The following is a 24,491-nucleotide window of genomic DNA, read 5'->3' as shown; positions in this document are numbered from 1 at the left end:
TGAGAAAGGGTTTGTTTCTGTATCCTCTACAAAAAGTGAAATCTTCCATTCCGTTTTCCAAACATTTCATTTCTTTGGAGTCATATTTTAAAATATGCAAGGAGGGGGCCTCTAAAAATCCAAAACCCATCTCACAATTCTAAATTATAACAGATTCCCTCTGCCAGCGTAGAAATTTTTTTCCCAAAATTCTTCCTCAAAATTCCACAAAGTCTGAAATTCCTAATCTAATGAATATTGAATTTTCAAATTTTCAGGGAGGGTTTTGCTTTACTGGAGCAATTCAAAAGAAGATACTCAACTTTAGCTGCATTAGATTTATAGTTTAAAACGTCAGACTGTGCTATTCCAGTCGGCTAGCTACTGCCTTCTTCCCTTCTGCAAGACGACAGAGTCTCTTGATTTCAAAAGGTTTATTAGAAAACAGCATACAGGACCTGGGTCCACATTCCAGAACTTAGACCGTTCTGGCCGACCATAGACTTTGCTAGGAATGAGGTACCTGATGAAAGCAATTACATTTCAACCCTTGGGTTCCCGTCCTCCCCCCTCAGAGTTCCCAGCGCTGAGAGTGCGGAGACGAGGAAGCGGGAACCTCAAGGTCGGAGCTGCAGACATAAGATAAATTTGCATTCTCTCCCACGGAAGGAGCTGTCCGGCAATGCCTGGAAGGAAGGAGAGGCTAACAACTAATACATTAACATGGCGTAACTGTCGTTCAGTACTCAAAACATGGAAAGGAATAAACTAGACGGCTATACAGTTTAACATAGCAAATTCTAAACATGATGTATAAGAAAGACACCACATTGTTCAGGTGAAGAACTCTGCCAATGAGATCCTGACATAAAATAGCATTTTTTGTTGCCTGCCAACTCTGCCTTACCAATGGCTAAGCTGTTGTGACATTGTGAAATGCTTATAAATATTCCAGTGTCCCAGACAAAACAATATTCATAAAAACTTCCTTAACACCGATATGTCCACTGCAATTTCAGTGATGTTAATCAGCTGAGGGTGGGGAGAACCATTTGAGTTACAGCTATTCAGACATAAGAACACCTATATGCTGATGAATATCTTGAGGAAAGCCTTCTGTGACGTGGACACAGCTATCCATTCCTCGCATAAAACTGGAATAACCATAACTGATATTTTAACTAATACAAATAACCATAACTGATATATTTAAGTAACACAGAACCAATCTGCATTCGGAAGTTCTGGGAACCATAACAATGTCAACTTCAGTCAACAAAAGAATGAAAGCAACACACACACACACACACACACACACATATACATGCACAGCCCCACCCACCCCCTGAAAAGAAAGCAGAATGAACTCAAAGCAGCACACACACACATAGCTTTCACACACACACACCCAGTGAAAAGTCCATATAGATCTAGATATATCTTTCATTGTTTAAATGGTGTCTCCATAGTCAATACCAGAATTGTCTGAAATAAAAATAGCATTCTAGGTATAACATTGATCTTAATTGTAGCTATTCTTCCCAAAAATGATAATTGAATGTTGTTCATTCCAAGTCTTTATATAATTATTTTGCAATAACATACAATTCATATTTGTCAAGATGATGCCCAGGTATTTTCTTTTTATTTATTTTATTTATTTATGTCATTTATAGTTCACTTTTCACTTTTATAGTCCACTTTCCACTTTTCTCACTGAGACTCAAGGCGGATTACATAGTGTGATTAGTACAATCAGTATCAAAGACATTTCCATGCAGTGTCAAGGACATTTCCATAGACAATGCCATAGGATAAATAAATACAGTTTACAAAGACATAGCATTAGCAAGCAGAGATGGGCACAAAACGGGGGGGGGGGGGGAGAAATGAGTTTCCTGTTTCATCACATTCCATGAATCATGAAACACAAACTTCCACGAAATTGTCCCATTTCGCGATACGATTTGTTAGTTTCATGATTCGTCAGAACCTGGGGCACTTCAATCGCCCCCTTCAGACCAAACTCACAGGGAGACTTCAGCAGACTCTTCCACCCACCCTCCCAGTTTGGCCAAGATTTCAAAACGTTGACTGGAACCCACAAAGCTGGGCCCCAGTGCCAGGCAGTGGCCCTGAGACTGGGCTTGGGGTGAGGGCTCCAAAACCACCACACAGACACCTGCCCAGGTGAGAGAGGTGCACAAAATAAAACCGAAGGAAACAACAAGCGTGTTGTAAATACTACTTTGGCACAAGCAGTCAACTTTCACATACGTTTATTGGTTACTTAATTCTAACTGTACCCATGCCCTGTAAAAATCACAGCTGCTGCAAATTACAAAAACAGCCACTAATTTGGACTAAAGATGCAGGAGCTACTCTCTCCTTACAGACAATGTAAAGTTATATATTCAAGCCATATAGATTTTGTATCCACGAAATACAATAAAAGCATACAGGTGTAGAGTTACTTTTCCCTAAATAGGTGTGCTTTCAATATGGGAAATGTTTAAGAAATGGAGCAGTCCTTTGTCTTGGTAAACGATCTTTTGATTGGCAACAAATTTCAAATCTACTTTATTCAGGTTCTTTCTTACAGATTTTTTAAAATATTTCTGCTCTTCTTCCTAACAAAATGTGGCTTTAAACATAGAAGATGCATGTGCAAACTCCACACTGAGTGGGGGGTGGGTCATGCATGGACAGCCTGCCAGGTCACTGAACTTTATCTCTTTCCAGTTTATAATATTCTGGTTCTACATGGGCATTTTATGTATCGCTATGTAGCTCTTCTTCTTTCACTTTGACTTAGTTCTGCTTGAAATTCCAATTGCACAAGGGTATTTGTGCATAGTTGTGAAAGGTTTTTCTTTATCAACCACAATCTTTTCAAAGCAGAAAAAAACTTTTCCAATTAAATGAAATGCCCTTTTGACTTCTTTGGCGGTTGACGGGGCCAGGGTAAGTCCATTTTCTCAAAAGTCATTCTTAAGATGGATTCTATTATAAAATAACTGCAAGTGTTGCTGCTGACTGGCTGCTCAGAAAGCAGAAAAAATCTTTGCTGCCTCCTAATACAATACTTTGCTTCCATTCCCTGAAGCAAAATTTTACTTAACTTCAGCTTATATAGAAGTCTAGATGCTGTCTACTCCCTTGAGTAAGTTATAATCCTTAACAGAGTCGGACCCTTCTAAACTCATTGACTTCAATGGATTTAGAAGCGTTCAGTTCTGATTAGGGTTGCACTGTTAGATTCTTTATAGATTGACCTGTTAATGTAAGAATCATTATTATCAGTCAAGGTATTTGGAAAATAAAAAATAATTCTCACATCTCATCTGTCATCTAACCTATTACATATGTTTAAATGTTACATAAATGTATGCATATATTTTTAATATTTCTGCATTACTAAGTAGGCTTAATGTCTTGTGCAGTTTTATAGATTCTGATAAACCAATATGAATCCATATTTGGGCATGCTGTGTTGGATTCTGTGAACAAGTTCCATGTGTACTAGATAATATTGCCTGTGAAGCATGCTTCCTCTCGCACCAGCACTTCATTTTACACAAAGCTCATTGAAAACCACTGATCATGTATAAGCGGAAATGCTAGCACATGGGGAAGCTTGCTTCACAGCATACACTATCTAGCATGCACAGTTGTTCTTAGAAGCTAAACCAGTAAGCATGACAGATTGATAAAATACATTCTCACAAGCACACTGTGAAATACATGAAAACTTTTGCAGAGCAAAAAATGTGTTATATCATGATAGGTCGGGAAATGTTTTTGTTGTCCTCAGAGATTTAGACAAAACATAAAGTACTTGGAAGCGAGCAACAATTTCATTTATTACCACTTGAGGTATAAAATGAGCAACTTTATTTTCATTACTTCGTGTATATTGTGTGAAAGCATGCAATTTTTAAAGTTATTGTCATGTATGCCAGCATACTTGCCATGATTGTATTCTGCATTTTGTACTGGTCAGTGCTGCTTGCCAGAGTTATATGCTGTATTCTGTGTAGATCATCTGAGAGTGTCTTAACTGCTAATATTAATTGCAGGAGAGCCAGTGGGGCCTCTCCGTTATCTGTTGAAAATATGTACTTTCACTTCTTCCAGCAAATGTCCTTGAAGGAGAGCTGCTAGCAGTGGACATTATATCTCTTCCCAGAGACTGGAATATTTTGCTTTGTACTTCATGTAGTCTAAACTAATCTGTTCCCATGTAACCTCTTTGGGGTTTCATGCCAGAATGTCAACAGACCCTGAAGGGCGGGAAGTTTCTCTATAATTAGTAATGCCTTTGATTGAATTGTCACTTATGCCAATTGCCACCTTCAGGTGAACACCTCTACTGTATGGATCTCAGTAAAGCTACTTCAACTGGAACACCTGCATGTTAACTGTGGAGGGCTTGAGGGACCTAACTGCCAGTGACTGTCAGTTATTCAGGATTTTATCAGTAATTTGGAACTCTGCATCAAGGTTTTTCCTGTAAAACAGGTATATTTTTATCCTGTAAACTTTGAGTCCAACACAGTAGCAGTCTGTACCAAATATGAATATATTCAGAACTAACACAGCAAACATGCAATGAATCCATTCAACGGTGGTGCATTTATAAACACACTACTGTGGCATGAAATAATACTCCAGTATTGTTATCCATTTCATTGTGAAAGTGTAATATAACAATAAAGCTTGTTGTACAGCACGTTTTCACTTGGAATCTCTTGTTACTGGCAGTGTCCTGTGATCCCTTTAGTTTGCCAGCTGTCTTTAGGGATCATCTCCGTCTCCCATAATTGGATTGTCATTTGGATCAGGTGTCTCTTCAGCAGCAATAATCCCTTCTACTTTTGGCTTAGTAAAATCTAATTCAAGAGAAATAATTCATTTTCCCCATATATGTACTCTCTTGATCAAAAGGGAATATAATGTCACTATGTCCAGAAAGGTCTCCGGTATTGTGAAGTCTTAAAGTAGCAAAAGATACGAAGAGCGAGGGAAGGCCCTCCTCACCAAGGTATCGTGGAACCTTCGCAGGTACAACACTGAGGCCCTTTCCACACAGTCTTTGTAAACCAATTTGCCTGCTGGTTACTAATGGGTTTTTTTTGTGCCATTTCAGAGACAACCAGTTTGGCTGCTGGTTGCTAACAGATTGCCCCCCCCCCCCTTTTCAGACAAAGCCACTTGTGTCCCGTTCGCAATGCTGGGTTGAGCAGTTTTTTAAAAACCATTTTTCTCAAGTTTCCAATGTGCTTCCCATTTGCTATGGAGTACTATTTGAAACATCCATAGCACTTTCGATAGTGCCACCTTTTTATTTTCTACCCAATTCCAGTATGTTCTTTTCTGAATGTGTATCACATCTAAGATCTGTAAATATTTAAAATAAGTATTAAGAAGACTATTGTGCCTCATGCTTGTGAAGTATTCTGCTCAACAAACAAAATTTACCTCAGTTTTCCTTTCCCTGTCTATCTTCATACCAACCCTGCCTGTTGAATAAGGCTTCCCAGCCCCAATAAACAACCTTAACAGTTTTAGAAGGAAAATCTACTCACAGTGGGGGTGTGAGCAGGATCAGCCAGCACAGGCCAGAGCTAGGTCAGGCATGCTATGACATCATTCCTGGCACAACAAGGAAGAGCTCCGGAGTGCACACACAAGGTAAGTCCCCCCCCATGCCACCTCACAACCCCCATTCCCCCCATCCCCTGGGTTGGGCTCCAGAGGACCTGGCAATCCTAAGAGGAACTGTCCCAACATCCCCTAGTGAGCTTTATGGGCCGGACCTACAGATCCTGGTGGGGGTGGGTGATTTCCCGCTCCCATCCTCTGCTCCCCCTTCACCTCTCACTTGGCCAGCAGGGGAGGAAGGTGTGGGAATGAGCCTGGGAGCCCCACAACATGTTCCCGTGAGCTCTGGAGCACTTCCTTGTCACACTGGGAATATCCCATCGTGACAAGGGAGTGCTCCGGAATGCGTTCACGAGGTAAGTCCTGGCGTGCCCCCAACTCCCATCCTGCCAATTTCAAACTTGGGGGACCTGGCAACCCTAGCCAGACCTAGTCAGCCCACCTGTGGGGAGGGGGGGTATAAATCAAATACATTCCTAAATCGGGCTTTTTGAGCCTGCAGGCACCTTTGGAATTCTGACACAGAGTGGTGGGTGGCCAACTATGTAACGACTGCTACATGCAGCAGAGACAGCCACCAAATGTCAGGAAATGAGGTTATACTCTTCAACATTTCAGGAAGAAACTTAACAGGATGTCTGTTAAAATGGTTATATTCAAAAACATTTCCCTGCATACACACATCTAAAGATCCTTGAGCTGTGGTGGAGCCAATTAGATCTCCAATGGCCATTCAGAAGCCCTGCGCTAAAACCTCCAGCCTGTTCCTAAAAACACTTGGCAGGCACCAGGAAAGGTGTCAGTAGGTGCCATGGCACCCAGGGATATCATGTTGGGGATTGGTGTCCTAAACCATACAGACTCTAAACCACATCCTGTTTCTGATACCGCTTTCTACCCGGAGGGGGATTCTAATTCTTAGAAGAATTTTTTTTTCAACACAAATATCTAGTACTAAGTTTAAAATTTATCATGGAACACCCCTTATGTTTTTTGTGTAATAACAGAATCATCTTAATTTTATCAAGTAAGCCCAGTGTTTTAATAGTTTCCGCTCAGTCTTCAGTGGAGATATTTTCCAGATCTTTCCTGTATAACTGATATTATTGTAGAATCTCCCAATAATAAAGATTTAAGAGTGAACAAAAGCACCCAAGCTACAGTCTTGCAGAATCATAAGACTCTTAAATATGTAGGCTTCATTTTAAATGTGCTACAAAATCCCCAGCTGACCAATGGACTTAAATTTGGATTTCACTGTTTTATTTCCATTGTTTCAGTATCTATTAAAATATATATTTTTTCCTCTATCAGCCAGTTTCTTAATTTCCTTGCTAAATAAACACCGATACTCAAGTGTGCATTTTGTTGGATATCTGCCTGATTGTGCCACACTGCCATAATTATTTTAATGCTGTAAATGGTGGTCTCTAGGATCTATGAATTCTCAATAGCTTAATAATGTTAAAGGAAGCTAAAATGTGTCTCTGTGAGTGTGTGCATACTCAAATATACACACAAGGTCAAATTCATAAAGACAATACTTGCTAAAATATTGAAAGTGTATGTCAGTTCCAGTGATGCCGTTGGGGGAAAGCATGCTGATCTAAGAAATCGGCTCTCTCTAATAGGATTTGGAATATACGAATTCCAGTCCAGCCTTTGAAATATTTTTTTAAATTGTTATTTTGTTATCCACAGAATTCACCCCTTTGTTTTCTGAATATGTATACTTCATTCAGCCTCTTTATGTCTAAAATTATAATCTTTGTTGCTTTGTGCTAAAATCGCTATTGTTTGCTTGTATGATAAAAATGTGACCAGTACTAGGATGGAACTCTAGAAGATGCCCAACCAGCCTTGGGTAGTGCAGTGCTGTCAGTACTACTGTCCCAGCTGTCTGACATCAGTTAGTATAACTCAAAATGAATTTTACTGTTTATTCAGATTGCTGTCAACTGCAACCTAGATATCTTTCTGGCTAATGGCATAGTTTAAATCCCCCTCCTCCTCCCTATTTTGTGTCTTTAAAAATATTTCAGTTGTGAGCAGACTCATGTAAATTTAGTTTAATGTAAACTTATTTAATTTTAGCTAGGGGGCCTACAGTGATAGAGTCACACCCTTCTAAGACACTTAAGTCAATGGGCTTAGAAACATGTACCTTTGGATGTAACTTAGTGTAGCAATGTGCCTAACAGGCTGCTCTATGAGCCTGAAATTTTATCTCGCTAAGAATGTAGTCCTAAAGCAGAGACACACACTTTTTAAAATCTGCCAAAGTCAATAGGTGTAGCCCTGCTTAGTGTTGCACTGTAGAAAGACACTGTAGAAGAGTTAGTCATTTTTCCTCAGGCTCAGGCCCCTGCAGCCTCTGCCCAGTAAGTACATCTCAGTGAAACATTGGCTTTTATACTTAGAACAGGTTCCTACTCAAGATAGATGTGAATGGCCAATAAGATTTCTTATGTGCTGAAGAACATACCTAATATTTACAAGGTTTTTGTGAGGAGACTGAATCAAGCAGAGATTAGTGTAGAGGAATGAAAAAGTTCAGTTTTCCTTGAAGAGCGCTGCATTCAAGAACAAAGTGGAGGTCACAACAGTCAAAACAGCGTAAGAAGAGGTTTACTGAAAAATGTGTTCAGACCAATTAATGAGCAAATAAACAAGACTGAGAAACAAGGTGAAATAAAAGTGTTTCATTTATTTGTGAAGACTGGGGGGGGTGCAGAATTTTTCACTTACATTTATGTGCATTAATATCATGGCAACACAATTTTTGTTTGCTTTAAATATCCACTTTCTAGTACTATTCTAACAATACACTCAGTAGATACTAGATTACCAGAATAGTTAAATCTAGATTCTTGGTGAGAAATGTATCCCCACTCAACCAAGGTCATTATCTTTTCACTCTCTTCACTGCTGATTTTAATTAAATGACTTTCCTCAAACGTTGTTGATGACTTACAAATACTTGGACTTGAGAAAACAGTCACCCCATGGTTATCACATGCAGTCATCAGCAAACTGGCATGATTAAAGATTGAATGATTCATAAGAGAATGTTTAGAAGAACGGGTCAGAAAATGAGGGGCGGTCCTCTAGTTATAAGTAAGTCACGGTGCACCAGTGAATTTAGGGCCAAACTAAATGTAACAGTGAACTCGTGGCCACCACAGATTCACTGCTGCCATTTTAAAGTGCCATGCAAGCGGAGGTCTTTCCCTCCCACCCCAAGCCTTTCCAAGTGCCAAAACATTCTATACCATTAAAGTGGCCACTTTAAAATGGCAAAGGTGAACCATTGGCAGCCATGAATTCATTATCATGTTTAGTTTGATCCTGAGTGGAAGGATCCAGATTTACCTCCTATGCACAGAAAAACAGTTTGCACACACATATCAATACAGGTAGAACTCTAGCTCTCCCTAAGATGTGTCCTTCTTAGTCTTTGCTTTATGTTTTCTTTTTCTTATCTCCTTTGCTAACTTCTGGCTGTGTATTTCATGCCCCTCCCCTTCAGGTATGAACACACTGACAGTGAAATCACTTGTCTCTGTGCCATATTTGTTTTTCACTACAAGGCTGTATCTCCCCGAGTCAATTGTATTGACATTAGTTATGGTGAAGCAGGCGTGCTTTCCAGATTCAAAACTTCAGTATGACGTGGTCATCTCCTACCAGAAGCTTTTCAATCTTCAGCCATGAAATCTCTGGAACAGGATTTCCCCAGATATTGCAGGTAAGATTAAGCGCCCTGTGGAAGACACAGTGAAAGATTATCAATAGTAGGTATAAATAAATGCCATGAATATTTATGCTAACTGAAAATGTTGTTAATTTTGCTTCTGTAACAAAACTGATACATATAAATGTTCAAAATCTACAATACTTAAATATAATTTTATGTTAGGAAGGAAGCCGTATACTGCTAACCAGAGATACACCCTTAGCCCATTAACTTCACAGGACATAGAAGGACTTCGCTGCTTAGAATGGCATTGTAAAGAAATGTCTTACGAATTTTTTATTATAATCTTTCAATATTTTATCCAGACCATCTTCCCTTATCTAAGGCCATTCACAAAATGCATTCTTGTTTTAACAGAAAATTAGATGCTAGGATTTTTGTAAATACAGTCTTTCAATAAGTAACAATTATTTAGGGGATTTAAAACTTTACTTGCACAACACTTTTACAGTGCAATCCTAAGCAAAGTTACTTCAGTCTAAATTCATTGATTTTAATAGGTGTAGACTGAAGTAACTCTGCTTAGGATTGAACTGTTAAAATAGGGCAACAAAAATGTCTGTCTTCTAAATCTAAAATAACAATTAACCGTGCTTTTAACCTGAGACTTTAGGTATGTTAGAGTAGTTTCACTGGACTGGCTAAGTGGTATTTGAAACATCCATAAAACTTGCACCCCTAATTGCCTTGCATTTAATCTGAAATCAATAATAATTTTTAAGAGTCAGTTTTTAATCTTCACTGCTAAGTGCTAATATGTGCCTCTTCAAGGTACTATGGAAAATATAAGCCTGTAAGAACAAAATGTAGATTGAATGAAAAAGGAATTATTTTTAGCAACCATCTGTTAAATAATCAATCCTGTCTGCTTTAAAGCTTCCTCAGGAGGAGATGATTTCATGATATGTTTCCGAAATTAATGCATTTCTCTGAGTGCCACTCCAGAAATAGATTCTTGTAAAATATTAAGGCATTTCAGTTTTTTGGAATACCATCAGTTTCAACACAAAGTTTTAATTTAGATCATAAAATTAATCAGAAATATTCTGCCAGCTTCTGGTTGGTTTCTGGGTACAATTCAAAATACTGGATTTGACTTACAAACCCTAGATGGCCTGAGGCCAAGAAATGTGATGGTCCTCTACTCCCACATGAACCTACCTGCTTACTAAGAACATCAGCTGAGACCCTGGTGTTGGGTACCCACATGTTTGGAGATCAGGTAATAATTCCAAAAGTACACAGAAGTGGCAATCATCAAGAATTAACCAGTTTATGTCATGGCCCAAAGGCTTTCAATTCACCTTTGGGTCATGACATAAACCGGTTAATTCTTTTTTTAAAAAAAAATTTTTTTATTGGAATTAGAAATATTTTGTCCTTTATAACAATCAAATTACTTTAATATTCCAGTTCTAACCCCCTCCCTTTCCCCCCTCCGTTTGTTGACTTCCAACAGTTTTCCAACCCTTTGTCTATTCTTCCCCTACTCATTTCAACTTATTTTGTCAATTAAACATATACTTTCACACTCTTCTAAGCTAGTCTATTATAACACAGTGCTAAGTCAATTTCCCTTCACTTATCAACTAACTAATACATTCCTGGCATGTTATTCAATAGTAATAATACTGGTAATATTCTCAATATCCTGTACTCTAACTTATTCATTCTAATGTCATCAATATGGGACAAACAATTTATCCCTCCCTATACATAACTTGAGTACTCATAAGTGATGAATACATTTATAAGTCAACCAATTTAACTTATACTCTATATGTTACTCTTTACTTCCTCTTATATCTCTTATCTTTATAACATAAAGTCAATCAATTTGACTCGTGTTCTACACATTTCTAAATATACCTATAAACACAATATACATTCGACATAAGTCAATCAATTTAACCCATGTTCTGCACATTTCTAAATATCGCTATAACCAAAAATACCTTCAGCATAAGTCAATCAATTTAACCTATATTCTATATGCTACTTCTCATTCCCCCCCTTCTTGTATTCATGAATTTTAATTCTGTTAATTCTCAATTACACCCCTATCTGCCAGCAACATAATTAATTAATTAATTTCTATTCTTATATATCACATAATAACTATTACTTAATACTGTATAGAATAATCAAATAGAATAATTGCTTAGTAATTCTTCTTTAACTCTCCTCCCCCCGGTATAGTCACTTCTCTCTTCTTTTGTTTTTCTTCAATAATTTTCAAACTGCCACAGTTCTCCTTCCGCCTCCCATTTTTTCACCAAATATTGTTTCAGCTTCTCCCAATCTGTGTTAAACTGTCCTGGATCAAGGATAAACCGGTTAATTCTTGATGTCTGCCACTTCTGTCACTGTGTACTTTTGGAATTATCATCATTTGACTGTGACTCTTTGAGAAAGATATATTTTGAAACGAGCCAACAAGGCTCTAGATCTCCTGTTAGAGAATCTACAACTTTCCACAGCCACTTGAGAAGATCCCACAAACTTCCTTGATACCATTGAGAAAGAGTGCTTTTGGACTTTTTTCTGTTTCATTATTCATGACTCTTGGATGATATTGGAATATGTTCTGAGGATTTTCATTGTTACATGTTGCTCTCTATGCACTGTATATATCTTATGTGCAATATACTTTTCGGTAATTAGCACTTTAGCACTTGCACTTTGATATCCTGTATGTACTTCCTTTGAAGCACTCTTAGAATTCACTCTCTTATAGTGCAGAGAACTGTTGGGTATATTTATATATATTATACAGAAAAGTCATATTGTATTATTCTCCATAACAGTTTGTAATAAAGTGTATCAATTTCTATTTTTAATGACCTTAATTAGTACATCGCAGGGTTTTTTGCTGCATTGCTGTTATTTCCCAGGTAATGACAGAAAAAAGATGCACTCATGCACATTGAGCACATTCCCCCTTCCGGACAACAGAGTTAATTAATAACATAGGGCTCTCCCCCCCTTGTCATTAATGAAAACAAGATTCTGCTATGTGGGCACAATGGCTGTCTGCCTCTACAAAGTAAGAACCAAAACAAAACACAAACTTTTTGGTGGGAGGATGTCATAATTTGCTTTCCTGGATTTTGCTCACTGTTCCAGAAGGTGCTTTAACAAAATGAAACAGTGATTTCCAGGTGTTTTTCTGGCTCATTTGTTTCATTTTGTACACCCCCACTGATAACAATCTTTAACTCTGTGTAGTTCTCAGATTGTGATTCAGGATATCGATTAAATTCAAGCCCTAATTCATAATGTGTATGTATAGCTAGACATACATTCCTTCATGTGTCTATTTGGGCACACTCCAAGCAACGAGGATGTACTTGTATTACAAGGGGAGTTACAGTTTCATGCTCAGCAAGTTTTCTTCTAAGTTCTGCTTTTCTGTCTTGCAGTGCCTTAATCTCCACCCTATTTCTCATGGATCAGCAACAGTGGGTAGGGGCCCAAAACTAACAACAGGAAGCATGTGTTTAGAGAAAGTATTTAGATTGGAGGAAGTAGGGACATCAATATTGGACAAGAACATCCAGATTACAAAATTACTTCCAATGCAATTGAAGGGTGTATCTGCTGCTGAAATGAAAGAGACCAATATACGCTGTGTACAAGTGAGGCTCTGCAAATGTGTCAATTATTATTACAAATTAAAGGGTATGAAAGAGTACTTAACTGTGGCCTGTATTTTCATTATTGTTCAAAATTACTATTGGTCATAAGAAGAAAAATGTTGAACTGGGCCAGAACTAGGCAATTATGGATGGTTAGAAGAAACGTAAGTTAATTTATATGAAGTTGGAATACAGAATAGTACCTACATAATCTATACAGTGCTTTTTTGACTTTTTGAATATATTGGATTAAATGAGATAGGATTACTGGGAAATCTGTTCTATGCCCAGTAATTATATAGGAAAAGATCCACACATGTCAGAGTAAGATCCCCTCCCATACCAGTGCTCTAACTTTAAACTTCCAAATGGAATGATAAAATACGTGCTGTTGAGGATTGGGGTGTCACCCTCGTTGATAATGTGAGGCTAAATCATCATTATCCAGACATTCTAGAGTTTTTTTAAAATTTGAAAGTAGTTGTGCAGCACTTTTGAAGAGAAACAGATGCATTGTGTCATAAGCTTTCATAGACTAGAGCTCACTGCATGTATCTGTGATTTTTCTCAGTAGACATTATACACATACACGTGCATATAAACAGTGGAACAAAAATAAAGAAATACAATGGGTTCAATATGTGAAAGTTCTATGCAAACGAACAGAATTATCACACTGTACTTCTTGTATGTCATGGTTTTATCTAAGTTTGCCTTTACCTACCAACTGAGGATACATTTCATGTATCTGATAAAGTGGACTCCAGTTCATTAAAAAAAAATCCTGCCTCAATACAACTGTTAGTCTTCAAGATGCCATCAAACTCCTATTCATTTTTGCTCAAACGGACTCACATGGCTACCCCTATGGATAATTCTGGAACTGGGCTGCATCTCCTCTGTTAAAGAACATCCCAGGATACTTGCCATTACACAAAGTTTACATGTGTAATAGATGGTTTTGAGAGGGGAGAAAATCAGGTTAATTTAATGCTGAAACATATATAACACATGATTTTTTTTAACCATGTGTTTCCCATGAAGCTTTTTAAATGAAATTTGAGGTCCTGGTTATTGGACAGAGATAAGCTCACAAAATGATTAATGAGTTTAAGCAGACTTAACTTCATGTTGGTTTGTGGCCTGAGTCTTGGTTGCCACTCTCATCGCTTTTTGAGATCTAGCTGAGCAAGTGAATGTGGCCTAATTACAGAAAGTCTGTCTGTCTAGCAAAACAGCATTCTCCAGATGGTGGGTGAAAAGAGAACTGTCTCTCTATAGAAACCAGAGCATTTAATAATCCTGAAGCTTCTCCTTCCTTGAGGGGCACAGAGGCAGCAAAACTGCTGTTTTTAGACTGCTGTTTCATTTCACCATTAATTTACTGTACCTTGCCTTCCTGGATAGTGACAACATCGGGCAGACCTCCAAGCACCCGGGCACGATCTGAAAAACATTAGGAATGTTTCCTTTATTGTCTTAAAAATAAGTTCTGCCCCAGATTTAATTTCCCTTCTAAAGCCTCTTGTCTTAATTTTGTGCAACTGCCAGTGATAAAAGCAAGCTGAGAATGACACCAAGTATTTCTAGCCCACTTTATTTGAAGTTAATATCACATTTGTTTTGAGTGTTACATTGTTAGTACTGGACCCTGTCATTATCAATGCAAGATATATGTTGTAAAAATGCACATAAAATGAGGACCCATAGCCTTCTTAATATAACAGCTGGCAATACTGAAAAAGAAGCCTATGTATATCAGAAGTCTTATTTATTTCATTTATACCCCACCTTTCTCTCCAATGGGGACCAAAAGCTACTTACACCATTCTCTTCTCTTCCATTTTATCCTCACAAAAGCTCTGTAGGCTGTTATGCTGAGGGTGTGTGACTGACCTAAGGTCACCTAGAGAACTTGCATGGCTGAATGGGAAATTGAACCTGGGATTCCCAGGTCCTAGTCCATCTTTCTAGCCATTCCACACTGGCTCTCAACATCTTTAGGTATATACTGTTAGAAACATTATTAATCATTGGTTATCTTGGGATACACAGAAAACTACAGTTTTTGATAAAACTGAGATTTCAGTCAAACAGGCCACCTCACGTGGACTTCATTATCTCCTTTATAATATGCAGTAACAGTTACTTGCATCTTGAAGTAATTGTGGCTGACTGCACATGACAGTGATATTCTTTTGTGAAGCAGCAATGGAGTGTCCATATGGGGGCTTCTTATGCACTATCCTTAGTCATTGCCTTGAGGCTACCCCCTGCCCATGGTACCAGATGGCTTTTTACCAATTTTTTTTAAAAAAACCATAGTTGCTCTGTCACAATAGGGTGTGACAGAGTGATATATATAGTGATAGTACAATATAGTGCAATAGTGATATAGCAAGTAATGGAGGATTTTTTAAGATGACAAAAAGCCGTCCAGTTGCATGGTGGGGAGAAATAGTGCAATAGGTCCAAGCAGCCTTTCTCCAGCTTAAGTCTGGAAGCCAAGGCAGGGCAAAACAGCCATGTGGATGCAGCCTGTCTTTGCATTTCCTCATTCCTGAAGCCACTGGTGTGAAGTGAGGAAAAGAAAATGCATAACATTGTGACCTCAAGATAAGGCTAAGTTTTATGATTTTTACAAAAGGGATAATTTCCTTGTATTTATTGCAAATGTGCTTCCACCTTTGGTGTCAAAGTAGGATTATTTTAAACATATACTGTCTTGAATCCAGTGATGTGCAAGGTCTTGTGCAACATACAACACTTTCCTCCCTATATATTATAGTGCCCACAAATTGGTTGTACAAGATTTTGTGGAAGCAGAAACAAAAGTGGATATACGATAGATGGCTAGCATGGGCTTCTGCTCTTGTTTGATAGCAAGAAGCCATCTTTGCAGGTTTCCAGTTTCTTTTGGGTGACACATAACACTTCAAAACAAGTTCTCCCTATTTGCCTTCTGCTCCCCTCCATCAATTTATATATTTGTAAACTGATATTACAAAGGACTCTCTAAAAAATGTTTAACTGAATCGATCTAAACACAACATCCTATTGATGGCAATACCAAAGAGAGTTTACTTACTTTTCTCTGCAATGGCAGCTGCTCTGTAATTTAAAAAAGACATAAAGAAAACTCACTTTCATTTTAATCTTTTAATTAGCTGCTTGAGATGCATAATGACATTTAGGTAACTCTAGTTTCTTTCTCTGTACATTAAGCATGAAATTAATGTTGAAACTACCTCTGATTTAAAGAAAAGAAGCAGTGGGCTCTCCGCTTCTTAAAATCATGCTAATATAAGTTGTATAATGATTAGCATTCTATAGCACAAGCGCCATTATCATATTTTAAATGGCACCTTTCAGGAATGGTACTTACTTTAACCGCTGGAATTCAGCAAAGGCTTCATCAAATGCTTTAAAAAAAACAGGCTGGTATTAATAGTCTTTATAGATTCAATTCATATTATTTCATTTATTTAGATTTTCCCAAATTAGGATAGATTAAACATGTTTTAAAAACTCAATTATGTTGTACAAAGCAGAGAATATCTCACTGCTACTTTCTGCATATTGTACATGGGAATCACCTTGCAACATTAAATTCTACGGAATGATAGGATAATGTTTTCCCCTAATGTGATGATGCAACTGCAATAACAAATCAATAGAGTTGAGGGCTGTTGAAAAGCAAGTGTAATGGTGGCATGAAAGGTTCAGAAGTCCTTCTATAGCTAGAAGAAATGAGAATGATTCCCCTAAAGTAGGATAAATTTGTGTGGGAATCAGCTTTTCAACTGGTGAAAAAAAGAGATGGTGTCTCTCTTACTCACCCAAAAACCTTGCAAGGAATCATGGGTCTTGTATTGGCCAAAAGTCATGTAGGATGAAGAATGAAGTAAAGAGAAGAACTGGATGAAACTGAGCAAAAAAGTTGTCTGGATCCAACCAATTGATGATGTTGTTTAAAATTACAATCCTGTGCCCACTTATTTGGAAATACATCCCATCAGTGAGACTTGCTTCTGAATAAATATACTTTTATAAATTCACATTTGATTGGACTGCAAGTACTGCCATAAAGTCAAATATTGGGAGTTCTGTTTCAAGAGTATCTCATGCCAGCAGGCTAGAGGTGCTGGGATTCATCCTCTAGCTGGTCCGTACTTTGATAGGAACTAATGAGAACTAAACAGTCTGCATAGCCAATTTTTCATGTGGGGCACAATAAGACTGAGACTGTCTGCTAACATAATGGTCAATACACCTCATCCTAAGTACCTTCGCAGGTAAAGAAAATCTTAAGCTATAAATTACCTCTTTCATTCTCAAACATACACAATGAAACCTATGAGACATGGAGCACTGTTTAGACTAATTAACATGACTACGAGATCAGGCTGCTGTCATGCTCTTCGTTTCATTTCATGATACAGTCTGGTGACTGAAAAATAGTTAATCTTTGGCTCGAGTTTTAATTAGTTAACCAAAATCTCCCTGCATAAAATTTTTCATCCCTTTGGAAATAAAGCATATGTGCCTCCCAGTCACAAGCTTTACAGCCCTGCATGCTCTCAAAATCCCAATGTGGGTGTCACCATGTGACCCAGAATAGGCCCAACCTGTACTAAACACCAAATGGGGAGTCTACGTGCTCTTATCCTAGGTTGTTGGGAGTTCCATTGAGAATCATGGACCTGGAAGGGTAGATGGTATTTCTGCATCAAATGGATTATACTGATGGAGATGAATTTACCTTGCCCAGAAAGATCCACCCCTTTTGTGTGTCCAGTTTTACCATCGAAGAGTTCCATTACATATTTGCCTTTGTCGTTGGGTGTTGGCTCATTAATCTGCAACCAAATTTGTTCCCCAGTGACACCAGTCTTCACTCTTTCAGTATACTTAATTTTGGTTTCACTGGAAAAAAATGAACAAAACAACATTGTCTTTTTTTGATCATGCAAAACACTGTGGGATAACATGGCCTTTTCAATAGGGCATACATTGGGAAGTGTTACAAATAAATTTCATAAAAATTACAGCAATGAAATAAGAAGCTGAATTAATGTATTAATTCTTTCTTTGCTCTTTCCTTTTGCAGACACATCCTTGACACTGGAAACTAGTTCAAGTTACAACAGTACCAGCAACCTGTGATGTCAATAACAATATGTCAGCATTGTTAAACAGGGTCTACCACAGATAACATAACAACACGTCTATTTTAGTCCTAGTGCATTCTCCAAGAGACAGTGCCATATGCTTCAAAGGAGACTTTCCACAACTTCTTCAAAGGATAGTTTTAAGCCTACAACAGCCCACCTGTCAAACCTGAACTTCAGCACATTTTCTTCCCTCACAAGACTGCCTACACAAAAGGAGGAATGAATGACTAAAGGAGAGCTTTTATATTACATCAGTGGTATTGACCATGTGCCTAAACCAAACGGAGGTTGCACAAAGGCTGCCAACAATGCAAAAATACCTCTATGCATCTTAGGAACTAGCCGAGAAGATGCAGTAAGTACTTAATAACTTGAAGGCTGGAGGTTGTCTGTCATGACTTCCAGCATCATGCAAATCCTGTAGAGTGATTGCTTTATTGGCACAAAACCAATGTACAACTATTACACATGCCTGATGCCTATTTGTATGCAATCAAAGCATTTATATGCCCACCTTCCCTTATAAAATAAGCTAAAACAAAAGCAACTTATAACAAAACACAAGAGGGATCCTAGTAAGAATAACTGAAAATCATTAGGACAAAAACAATTAAAGAACAAAATTTAAAACCAGGATAAGAATGTAATTTTAAAAGACCTTCTGAAATCACAGAGTCTGTAACTGGCAGCAGAAGGATTTAAGGGATCAACCTTAGTTCCTGCTGGAGAGAAATCTAAGGGCAGCCAGATGCCCTCTTACAGGTTTCCACCAGCTGTCTCTCTAATTGTAGGTTCCTTTGGATGATCTCAGAGTACAGGCTGTCATATATGGGTAGAAGGAGTCCTTAAGGTACTTGGATCCAAGCTGTTAAGTTCTTTAAGATTAAAAAGCAACACTTTGTACTGTATCTGGAGGGCATTTGTTCAGCTTTTTGCCTGGCTTGCCCCTTCTGCTGCTGCTGCTTCCCTGAGGCTCCCTCAGCAGACTAGGATTTGTGCTTGCCCCAGCTTGGCTGCCAAAGCACTCATGTAGGTCTGGCTGAGGTTGGGCTGCCTTTGCAGCTGCAGGAGGCAGGTTAGTCAGCTGCATGGCTAGGGGTTGCTGTTTGGGATGGGGCATTGGCACTGGCAGCTGCCATTCTGATGGGGAGTGGAAATGGCATATCCAGGGCTTTTTTTTTCAGAGAGAATGCCGTGGAACAGAGTTCCGGCACCTCTCGTGTCCAGTGGACCCCCTCCCCCGATCTCCAAACAGAGATCAGTTCCCCTGGATGAAATGGCTGTTTTGTAAGGGGGGCCCACATGTTTTTCTCTCATTTCCCTCTTGAGAGTTCCACCACCTCTTTCCCCAGAAACAAAGGCCTGGGCATATCTGTTATCCATCTTCCAGGAAGGACTGAAACTACTTCAGCAGCACAACAATAGGGGTGCTCTGGCCTCTTCCTTGGATTTCTACTGCCTGTCTGGGAAGACCACCTTGTTTTGTGTTTACCAGACATCTTCAGGACTGGTTTTCTCGCACTGGACTTTGTTTTTAAATATTATTTCAAGTTTTTATGTGTTTTTTGTTTTTTGCTTGGGAGGGTTGCATTTGGCAGGAGGAAAGGGAGTATTTTTTTTCTTTCTGGTTCTTTAAAAAATAGTTTTTCTTGGTTTTGTTTTGTGCTGTTTTAAAGAGAATTTAAAAGGCTTATTCTGTTGGGCTCTCTTCTCTTGGTTTGTTTTAGAATTTTTAACTGCTTTGCATTTTCTCTGTTTTGAAAAGGTTTTTAATTTTTAAAGAGTTTTTGCTGGGAGTTGGATTATCCAAGTTGTTACTGTAATAAAAACTTCCTTCCAGTTCTGATTTTACAGTTGTTCTATATTTTTTAAAAGATCTTATTTTTCTGGGTTGTGTTTTTTTGGGCAGTGGTTTTATGGATCTTCCAGAATGGCACTGACCACGTTGCCAGCCAGGAAGAGGACATGGATTCTCTACCTCTTCCGTCTCAGCGATGCCTCCATCTCTTTCTTGCCCTCGGTGCCAACACAGCCTGCAAGTGAGTCTGAAAGCTCATTTTATAGAGTTTCGAGATGGCCCTGTTCGTTTTTAAAAACATAATTGTTGCAGCAGGGTCTGAGGGAAATTTCTGATTATATTTAATAATAGTTAGTTGTAGGTGAGGGTTTAGGTGTTTTAAGAAAATGTAAAATAAATTATAGCATAATCACACCAGCATTTACATTCTCAGACACTGCGGCGACACTGATGCCTTCTCATGCTATATGGAGATATGAGGGGGGCCTGCAGTACAGTGTCTTCCACACCACCTGTGCAACGTAAATAAGGGGCATTAAATGTCCCTACAAAGAGTTATGAAAAGGTGCAAATCATGGGTATCTGGAATTTCCCAGCAGATTGCAAATCATCAAGAAAGGGACATCAATACATACTGGTTTAGTCTAACAGATTTCGCTGTTTTACCTTTCACATTGGCAATGGTGTTCATAATATGCCCAGGTCTTTTTTTCAGATGGAACACAGTGGAACAGAGTTCCAGAACCTCTTGAAAATGATCACATGGCTGGTGGCCCTGCCCTCTGATCTCCAGACAGAGGGGAGTTTAGATTGCCCTCCATGCCATGGTGCGGAGGGCAAACTAAACTCCCTTCTGTCTGGAGATCAGGGGCTGGGGCCACCAGCCATGTGACCATTTTATCCGAGGGCAACCCACTGAGTTCCACTACCTCTTTTCCCAGAAAAAAATCCCTGAATATGCCCATTTGTCCTGTCACTGCAACATGGTAATAAGTGTTGCTTCTGTGAAAATGATCCCAAACGTGTTCAAGTTATGAAATAATGCAGATATATCAGTAATTTAACAAGATCTCACTTGAACTGAGATCTATAAGGCCATATCTATACCTTCACATCCCACCATTACAATACAGTAAGAAACAGAAAGTTCAGATATAGATACTTTGCCCAACTCTAATCAGGAACACAGACATTTGTATATTTCAAGAAGACAGAGCACCGTCAATGACACTAGAAACAATGCATCAGGCAGGTAGTAATCTTACACACCTACACTTTGGAGTAAGTTCTATTAAGTCAGTGAGGCTTACTACTGAGTAAACATACACAGAATTACACTACTTGAAATCACACCAGGTATCATTTACATTTATTTATTTGTTCAACTTATATACTGCCTCTCTACCATGTCTGGTGCTCAAGGCAGTTTACAACATGGTGTTTGGATTCTCTGAACTGTGACTGCATAGCACATAGCCGCTGCATATACAATCCAAGGGCACAGTGTACATCAAATGAGTTCACTGTGGTGAGCCAATCTAAAACCAGCCTGGAGAGATGAATTAGTGTTGATATTTCCTACATTTTAACCATATGTGGAATGCTCCTGTTGAGTGTCAAGAGCTCATTCACTTACTTGTGTGACCAGCTCACCCTTAGATCTTCCAAGTAGTAGTTAACAAAGGAATATAATCTGATACCCTCTTCCGTGCTCTGAATTTTCAGATCTGTTGCAGATAGAGCTGAAAATATAACACATATTATATTGTTATGACCATACAGTCATTTGTGGAGAGGCACAAATGAGTCATTCATCAGGAGGGGACTTAAATACTTACCAATCATTTTACATACTTCTGTCATCAAATCTGCAAAAGCTGTAGGGAGAAAAAAAATCTGAAACTGAGTCTCCAGATTAGATGTACCTAGCTATAACTGAATACTGCCCTTATGTTTCCTGGCTAATCTGGAGCTTCCTGCCATTGATTTTTTGTTGTAAAAATTGGCTTTTAAAGAGTGTTAATAAATATTCTCGAAAAGTCTGTATGCATCTTCCCTGGTTTCATTGTTCTTTGTTTCTTGTTCATAGTGCAAACCAAAACAGTACCCCTAAATAACATGGTAGAGAGGGAAACTGCACCTTTGGTGTGGGATTAGTGGTGTTAATGAAGGATATCTTAAGTCTGTTGTTAGAAAACTTGACCTCTTCTGTTAGAAAAATAATCCAACTCTATTTAGGAAGATACTATTAGAAGAGTCAGCACACAATTGGAGTGTTATTTATTATTTAGAAAATATATATACTGCCTCTCCAAAGACTTGCTCCTGACAACTTACAGCTAAAATAATAAAACAAAGCCATTAAAACACAAACATTTGAAATAAACAGGACAACGTCATTAAAAAGCTACTAAAAAAACAAGCCAAGACCATTAACAGTGAAATCCTAAGCAGAGTTACTTCAGTCTAAGCCCATTGATTTCAATAGGCTTAGACTGGAGTAACTGTTCAGGATTTCATTGTAAGTTACATAGAATATGGAGGTATCTCTTTGATTATTTACCAATACTGTCAGCAGTAGCAAGTAGCTGACATGCATCTGATGTGATATCCCAAGGGGTCCTGGGATGTACAGAGGCTCCCAAGGGCTCCTGGGTTGTACAGGTACAGATCATATACGTCAACTACTGAGGATAGCAAAAAGTCAGGATCCCACCGATCTGTGTGTTATCACATGGCAGAAGATCAGAATGTTTTCTGGGCTGTGGTATGTTTCTAGGCTTCATGAGAGATTCCATTGATCCAGGCCAGACATTGCTTTTCTCTGACCTGGAAATATTATAAAGCATTAGCTTTCAGGCTAGATTTTGCCTGGACAGCACCAATAACAATTGTGTTTAGGATTGCCTGGGACTAAAATCTCCTGTTTCTTTTGTAGAAGCTTATGGTGTGTAACTAGACTGCTGAAACTTTTCATAGCATGGAGGAAAATGACATCATCTAGTAAATAACATTGTGTTTAGCCTCTTTTAAAGGGACAGGACATTTTTTTCTCCAAGCGGTTGGCAACCATAATTATGTTAGACACTTGACTTTTGATTCCTAGCACTTGTGACTTTTGTGTCTGGACCCTCATTCGCCCAGGCAACCCCTAGGTACTTAAAGTGCCTTGGAGATTGCTAGATAAAATAAGAAAAAAATATAAAAGGAGAGTTTTATAGAAATCATTAATTGTAAAAGAGACACAAAATGGTTATTGTTGTTGATTCATTATGATTCTCATACAGCACAGAGCGCTCACCTGCTTCCACAAGCTTCAATATGCTCTTGTCCTTTCCTCTGTCATCTTTCAGTATTACTTCATAAATGCCAGCATCTTTCTTAGAAAACTGTGAACAAAACAATATAACTGAATAGCAATAGAAAAAATGTTCTGATTACTGTGTGTAACTTATGAAGATAATGAGAAAGTACCAGGGGGAGGAACATCTTTGCCAGCCCTGAAATATCTCTGCTGAGCACTGCTCTTTCTCCTTTCTGTTTCAGGTACTATAAAGCTTGGGTGTGGCCAGAGGCATAAGTCCAAGAGCAAGAGCCGAAGGGCTCATGGCTCTTTGGCTCTTAGCCAGCAACCTGCAGCCTGTGTCTTCAATCAAGCAAGCCAATGAGTCTAGGACCGGCCTAAGATGCACATGTTTGTTTTACTTTGTTCACTTTGTTTGCTGTTCACTTGATTGGGTATTATTTTTCACGTTGTTAGGTGCTTTGGGTCCTTTGGGGAGAAAATCAGGATATAAGTCAATAAATATACAAACAAAAGAGGTTCTAGATCAGGGGTTCTAGATCTTTTCAGACATTCTAATATGCGGATAGAATGAATGTACATGGGGAAATGAAAACAGGCAGTAAGCTTTGCAACCAACATATATGTTGGCAGATTGCCTTACACAACGATAGCCACATGTTACTGATTAAAGAGTAAAGAAAGTTTATTTAGGAACTATGTACTTAATAGTGAAGAGGAAAGATAGAGACAGCATCTAGCTATCTAACTGACTAAGAAAAAGAGAGTGTCTAAGAAGAAACAGGATATTGCCCTAAAAGTACCAATCTGGAGACAAGACAAGGAAGTGACATGTAATAGAGAGGTCCTGTCCTCATGTTCCTATCTGACTTATCCTTGCTGCCCCCTGTAGGGTCTTCTCTTTATCTTTGTACGCCAGACATTGCTACTTCCAACAATATATGCAAGCTCTGGAATGTACATATAGAGACTACATGTGTATGTATGTACCTCTCCACAAAGCTGGGAACCCTACCTTTTCATATTATAAATAAAATGCATTTTATGTTCTTAAAGAAGCAAACAAGAGAGCCAGTTGTGGTGTAGTGCTTTGAGAGTTTGGGAGACCCAGGTTTGATTCCCTGTTCTGCCACAGAAGCTTGTTGGGTGACTTTGGGCCAGGCACACACTCTCAGCC

General features: G+C 38.5%; 1 protein-coding gene across 1 annotated transcript in view; it reads right to left on the bottom strand.

Annotated features, from left to right (window-relative positions):
• Window positions 1-8,330: 8,330 nt before the first annotated feature.
• Window positions 8,331-24,491, bottom strand: part of MYOM1 (myomesin 1) — a 143,864-nt gene continuing 127,703 nt past the window's right edge. The window contains 10 exon segments of the mRNA XM_054984625.1: window positions 8,331-9,149; window positions 9,152-9,302; window positions 9,304-9,406; window positions 14,430-14,484; window positions 16,127-16,149; window positions 16,424-16,460; window positions 17,801-17,964; window positions 21,647-21,752; window positions 21,849-21,887; window positions 23,312-23,399. Of these exon segments, the coding sequence (XP_054840600.1) occupies window positions 9,106-9,149; window positions 9,152-9,302; window positions 9,304-9,406; window positions 14,430-14,484; window positions 16,127-16,149; window positions 16,424-16,460; window positions 17,801-17,964; window positions 21,647-21,752; window positions 21,849-21,887; window positions 23,312-23,399 (810 nt within the window). The 3' untranslated portion in view covers window positions 8,331-9,105.

This window comes from Eublepharis macularius, chromosome 7, assembly GCF_028583425.1.
Source record: "Eublepharis macularius isolate TG4126 chromosome 7, MPM_Emac_v1.0, whole genome shotgun sequence".
Taxonomy (NCBI): Eukaryota; Metazoa; Chordata; class Lepidosauria; order Squamata; family Eublepharidae; genus Eublepharis; species Eublepharis macularius.
This window is presented reverse-complemented; position numbering and strand designations above follow the sequence as displayed.